The sequence below is a fragment of the Oncorhynchus mykiss genome, chromosome 3, assembly GCF_013265735.2.
Source record: "Oncorhynchus mykiss isolate Arlee chromosome 3, USDA_OmykA_1.1, whole genome shotgun sequence".
In the NCBI taxonomy this organism is placed as follows: domain Eukaryota; kingdom Metazoa; phylum Chordata; class Actinopteri; order Salmoniformes; family Salmonidae; genus Oncorhynchus; species Oncorhynchus mykiss.
The window spans coordinates 73,262,527-73,269,400 of record NC_048567.1 but is presented as its reverse complement, the minus strand read 5'-3'; the positions used below and the strand labels follow the sequence as shown (position 1 = coordinate 73,269,400).

Sequence of the window (6,874 nt, the reverse complement as noted above, 5' to 3'; positions counted from 1 at the left end):
CCTTCCCTGGACTGGACACTTTTCCTGGAAGCTCCGGACCGTTGACCCTTGCTGGAGGTTCCCGGACCGGGGACCGTCGCAGGAGGTTCCAGACCGTTGACCATCGCAGAAGGTTCCCGACCGTTGACCGTCGCAGGAGGTTCCGGACCATGGACCGTCACAGGAGGTTCCGGACCGGGGACCATCGCAGGAGGTTCCGGACCATGGACGGTTGCAGGAGGTTCCGGACCGGGGACCGTCGCAGGAGGTTCCGGACCGGGCAACGTCGCAGGAGGTTCCGGACCGTGGACCGTCGCAGGAGGTTCCGGACCGGGGACCGTCGCAGGAGGTTCCGGACCGGGCACCGTCGCAGGAGGTTCCGGACCGGGGACAGTCGCCGGAGGTTCCGGACCGGGGACCGTCGCAGGAGGTTCCGGACCGGGGACCGTTGCCGGCGGTTCTGGACTGGGGACAGTCGCCGGAGGTTCCGGACCGGGGACCGTTGCCGGCGGTTCTGGACTGGGGACTGTTCCACAAATTTTATTCAAAAAGAAACTTAAAACAAAATACGTCAATAAACAAACAACTAAATATGACAACGTGGTGCACATGCACAAACACAAAACAATATCCCACAAACACAGGTGGGAAAAATAGCTACTTAAATATGATCCCCAATTAGAGACAACAATTACCAGCTGCCTCCAATTGGGAATCATACAAAACACCAACATAGAACATATAAACTAGAACACAACACAGCAATTATAAACTAGAATACCCCCTAGTCACGCCCTGACCTACTACACCACAGAGAAACAAGGGCTCTCTATGGTCAGGGCGTGACATTGATTTGGAAAGACACACACCTGTCTATATAAGGTCCCACAGTTGACAGTGCATGTCAGAGCAAAATCCAAGCCATGAGGTCGAAGGAATTGTCTGTAGAAATCCGAGACAGGATTGTGTCGAGGTAGAGATCTGGGGAAGGGTACCAAAACATTTCTGCAGCATTGAAGGTCTTCAGAACACAGTGGCCGCCATCATTTTTAAATGGAAGAAGTTTGGAACCACTAAGACGCTTCCTTTGGCTGCCTGGCCAAACTGAGCAATTGGGGAAGAAGGGCCTTGGTCAGGGGGGTGACAGAGAACTCGATGGTTACTCTGACAGAATCGAGAGTTTCTCTGTGGAGATGAGAGAACCTTCCAGAAAGACAACCACTTCTGCAGCACTCCATCAATTAGGCCTTTATGGTAGTGGCCAGATGGAAGCCACTACTCAGGAAAAGGCACATGACAGCCCAACTTGGAGTTTGCCAAAAGACATCTAAAGACTCTCAGACCATGAGAAACAAGATTCTCTGGTCTGAGGAAACCAAGATTGATGAACTCTTTGACCTGAATGCCAAGCGCCACGTCTGGAGGAAACCTGTCACCATCCCTACGGTGAAGCACGGTCATGGCAGCATCATTCTATTAGGATGTTTTTCAGCGGCTTGGACTAGGAGACCAGTCAGGATGGAAAGATGACTGGAGCAAAGAACGGAGATACTTGATGAAAAACTGCTCTCAGGACCTCAGACTGGGGCGACGGTTCGCCTTCCAACAGGAAAACGAGTCTAAGCACACAGCCAAGACAACGCAGGAGTGGCTTCGGGACAAGTGACTGAATGTCCTTAAGTTGCCCAGCCAGAGCCTGGATTTGAACCCGATCGAACATCTCTGGAGAGACCTGAAAATAGCTGTTCAGCAACGCTCGCCGTCCAACCTGACAGAGCTTGAGAGGATCTGCAGAGGAGAATGGGAGAAACTCCCCAAATAAAGGTGTGCTAAGCTTGCAGCATAGTACTTAAGAAGACTCAAGGCTGTAATTGCTGCCAAAGGTGCATCAACAAGTACTAAGTAAAGAGTCTGAATATTTATGTAGATGTAATATTTCAGTAAAAATAATATAATTATACATTTGCACAAATTTCAAAAAAAATATTTTTGCTTTGTGAGGTATTGAGGTATGAGGTATTGTGTGTAGACTGATGGGGGGGAAATATAATCCATTTTAGAATAAGGCTGTAATGTAACAAAATGTTTAAAAAGTGAAGGGGTCTGAATACTTTCCGAATGCATTGTAACTATAACTCTGGAGTTGAAAATATCACTGTAGGAAATAAAATGGCTTTAGTCATAGATAGGTTTAATTTTTTATCTGTTGAAATAATCGAACCACGGATCATTCATTAAGTGTTATTCTGCAAATATAAATGTACTAGATATGAAGGTTATATAAACACACAGCCTCTCTCTGTGTAGAAGTGATATTCAGAAAACACTTAATCTCATTCTGCTTTGCTGAAGATCTATTCAATGTTTTGACTTCATAGCTAGTTCCTTTTCTTTTTTATGTTCATTGCAATAGACCCAGTGTTAAAACTGGATCACTTTCCACAGAGAACATCACCACCAGACAGTAATGGCTCCTTTAAAAAAGCAGCCACCATGAACTAAAGCAGTTGGTCCCAACCAGGGGTACTAGGACCAGCGTAAGACCCTTACCAGTATAGACAGGGGAAAGAAAATATATTTTATAATGACGCATGGAACAGAGAAGCTCCTTGAATGGGTGTGGACAATTACTCAACTGTGCATAGGTTTATGAATGAGCCACTGTGCATGCGGTGAATGATTCTGTGATCGACATTCTCTGCGTGATTAACACCTAAGGTTAAAGTTCATCATACACTATCGCGATTTGTTTTTTAAATAGAGCAGTTGTAACTTTTGGGTGGTAATATTGTACATGTATAATATCATTATAAGATATGTATGTACGCAAATAAATGCAAAAAATGCCACGTCTTCACTTACAAAATCAGATGTTGAATATGTGCTATCGCGGCAGGCTGCTCAATCAAGGTCAGGAATACTCGATCACCCTGGACAGCTATCGGCCAAGTAGGGGCATAAACTCTGAATTTCGCACAATTTTATCCGGATAAGTTAAACATTAGGAAGATATTATATTTCTTCCTAACTTGTTTTGATTATAAGGTTATTATGTTTTAGAAAACTATGCGGAAGTAATGGTAATGAAAGATAGCAGGTCTCGCTCATCAAGAAATTGCTAATGTTGTGTGTGACCAGGCAGATAGCTAGCTAGCTAATATTCAGTGGTTGTACAGAAATCTACTGTGTGTATTAAGTACATTTTGAATTTAAAGCTGGCGAGGGTTTGCGGCACTGATAATGAAAGTCGTACTACGACCCAGAGAGTAGAATAGCCACAAGTGGCAGTGAGTTTAACGTAGCATACTAAGCTAACTAGCTAACAATTAGCTGTGCTTTTACAGGACAGGAGGTAGCCACGTATGAACCTCTGTCCAGTCGTAGGTGCCTAATTCCTGCTTGTAATATACTAGCTAAAAAGCGTTCCTTTAGCAGGATATATATTAGATTTTCAAAACAAGTCTTAATCTAGAAGGAGCGCGCGTTTTGGTCCATAGTTCTGAAATGTTATAAACCGGAGCCTCGCGTGCTTCCGGGTTCGATGTTGCATTGAGCAGATGATGAAGCGGATCATCTGGGTGATCTCAGGACTAAACAGAAGGATGATGAAGCTACTGGTCGCCCTCGCTTTGATCGCCTACATTGCCTGTGAGTACAGTATGTCTGCAATACTATTGTATCGGCCTACTGTGTTGCAGTTGCCCAGCTCAATCAATACCTCTTGTGTCTGGTTCTCAGTCTCTCGAATCCAACAACAGGCTTTAATGGCAAGACTAACTTTTGTTTACATTGCCAAAATGGCCTGAACAGTAGGCGGTAGTATCCCACTTATACAATAATCAGGATGACAATAATGCTGGTGATGCTAGTTTTGATGATGGTGGTGGTGACTAGTTATGGTGGTAATGACGATGAAGACAATTCAGGTCTAACGGTCTGAATATTTTCTTCCTGAGTGTCTATGCAATGGAGTATGTGTGCAGTGAGTAGGCTAATATGGGTCTCATCTCAAGTCTCTACTGCTGGAAGGTCAATGGGCAGGGTCAGAGCGCTCTCACATGAATAACAATATAGGTCTAATCAATAGAAGGCTATAGGCCTTGTTATTTCCCCTTCATAGCTCTATGACTGGGAGGGTTGTTTGAGGGTGTGAGCAGAGTACACTAGTCCATTCAGTGATAGAACTGCCAGGGATCTAAAGATGCGATATCATCACTATACTTAGGTCCCCGATATGTATTGACATTCTCACAATTCCTTAAACAGGTTAACATCCACAGAAATTAAACTCTACGTTTTAAAATCACCATTGGCCTCATAGCGAAATTCCTGAGCAGTTTCCTTCATCCCCGGCAACTGAGTTGGGAAGGACGCCTGTATCTTTGTAGTGACTGGGTGTATTGAGACACCATCCAAAGTGGAATTAATAACTTCACCATGCTTAAAGGGATATTCAATGTCTGCTTTTTTATTTTTACCCACCTACCAATATGTTCTTTGTGAGGCATTGGAAAACCTCCCTGGTCTTTGTTGTTGAATCTGTTTGAAATTCACTGCTTGACTGAGGGACCTTACCATTGACTGAGGGACCATCTGTATGTATGGGGTACAGAGTTGAGGTTGTCATTCAAAAATCAAGTTAAACACTATTATTGCACACAGAGTGAGTCCATGGAACTTATGTGACTTGTTAAGCAAATGTTTACTTCTGAACTTATTTAGGCTTGCCATAACAAAGGGTTTGAATTCTTATTTACTCAAGATATTTCAGCTTTAAATACTTAATTTAATTTGTTACCATTTAAAAAAACATAATTCCACTTTAACTTTGTATTGTAGTGTGTATAAACCGGTGGCAAAACTATCTTAATTTAATCCATTTAAAAATGAGTCTGTAACACAACAAAATGTGGAACAAGTCAAGGGGTGTGAATACTTTCTGAAGGCTCTGTATATGTACAGTTGAAGTCGTAAGTTTACATGTAATTTTTTTTTTAAATTTCACCTTTAGTTAACCAGGTAGGCTAGTTGAGAACACCTTTATTTAACCAGGTAGGCTAGTTGAGAACAAGTTCTCATTTACAATTGCGACCTGGCCAAGATAACGCATAGCAGTGTGAACAGACAACAACACAGAGTTACACATGGAGTAAACAATAAACAAGTCAATAACATAGTAGAAAAAAAGAATCTATATACATTGTGTGCAAAAGGCATGAGGAGGTAGGCAATAAATAGGCCATAGGAGTGAATAATTACAATTTAGCAGATTAACACTGGAGTGATAAATTATCAGATGGTCATGTACAGGTAGAGATACTGGTGTGCAAAAGAGCAGAAAAGTAAATAAAATAAAAACAGTATGGGGATGAGGTAGGTAAATTGGGTAGGCTGTATACCGATGGACTATGTACAGCTGCAGCGATCGGTCAGCTGCTCAGATAGCAGATGTTTGAAGTTGGTGAGGGAGATAAAAGTCTCCAACTTCAGAGATTTTTGCAATTCGTTCCAGTCGCAGGCAGCAGAGAACTGGAAGGAAAGGCGGCCAAATTAGGTTTTGGCTTTAGGGATGATCAGTGAGATACACCTGCTGGAGCGCGTGCTACGGGTGGGTGTTGCCATCGTGACCAGTGAACTGAGATAAGGCGGAGCTTTACCTAGCATAGACTTGTAGATGACCTGGAGCCAGTGGGTCTGGCGACGAACATGTAGCGAGGGCCAGCCGACTAGAGCATACAGGTCGCAGTGGTGGGTGGTACATACACCTTAGCCAAATACATTTAAACTCAGTTTTTCACAATTCCTGATATTTAATCCTATTAAAAAATTCCCTGTTTTAGGTCAGTTAGGATCACCACTTCATTTTAAGAATAATAGTAGAGAGAAGTATTTCTTTCAGCTTTTATTTCTTTCATCACATTCCCAGTGGGTCAGAAGTTCACATACAAATCGAATCAAAGTTTATTTGTCACGTGTGCCGAATACAACCTTACAGTGAAATGCTTACTTACAGGCTTACTTAAATGCTTACTTACAAAAAAGGTATTAGATGAACAATAGGTAAGTAAAGAAATAAAACAACAGTAAAAAGACAGGCTATATACAGTAGCGAGGCTACATACAGACACCGGTTAGTCAGGCTGATTGAGTTAGTATGTACATGTAGATATGGTTAAAGTGACTATGCATATATGATGAACAGAGAGTAGCAGTAGCGTAAAAGAGGGGTTGGTGGGTGACGGGACACAATGCAGATAGCCCGGTTAGCCATTTTGCGGGAGCACTGGTTGGTCGGCCCAATTGAGGTAGTATGTACATGAATGTATAGTTAAAGTGACTATGCATATATGATAAACAGAGAGTAGCAGCAGCGTAAAAAGAGGGGTTGTGGGGTTCTGAGAAGCCTTTTTATCCTAGACTTGGCACTCCGGTACCGCTTGCCATGTGGTAGTAGAGAGAACAGTCTATGACTGGGGTGACGGGGGTCTTTGACAATTTTTAGGGCCTTCCTCTGACACTGCCTGGTGTAGAGGTCCTGGATGGCAGGCAGCTTAGCCCCTGTGATGTACTGGGCCGTACACACTACCCTCTGTAGTGTCTTCGGCTTGCATGCCTCCCCCTTTTTCTCTAAACATAACGATGGTCATTATGGCCGAACAGTTCTATTTTTGTTTCATCAGACCAGAAGACATTTCTCCAAAATGTATGATTTTTGTCCCCATGTGCAGTTTCAAACCGTAGTCTGGCTTTTCTTTGGCAGTTTTGGAGTAGTGGCTTCTTCCTTGCTGTGCGGCCTTTCAGGTTATGTTGATATAGGACTCGTTTTACTGTGGATATAGATACTTTTGTACCGGTTTCCTCCAGCATCTTCACAAGGACCTTTGCTGTTGTTCTG

At 43.2% G+C, this 6,874-nt stretch overlaps 1 protein-coding gene across 1 annotated transcript in view; it reads left to right on the top strand.

The window, feature by feature from the left end:
* The first annotated feature begins 2,790 nt into the window (after window positions 1-2,790).
* The window catches only part of uxs1 (UDP-glucuronate decarboxylase 1), a 104,095-nt gene continuing 100,011 nt past the window's right edge, over window positions 2,791-6,874 (top strand). The window contains exon 1 of the mRNA XM_036975115.1: window positions 2,791-3,627. Coding sequence (XP_036831010.1) covers window positions 3,537-3,627 — 91 coding nt within the window. The 5' untranslated portion in view covers window positions 2,791-3,536. The remainder of the gene's footprint in view (window positions 3,628-6,874) is intronic.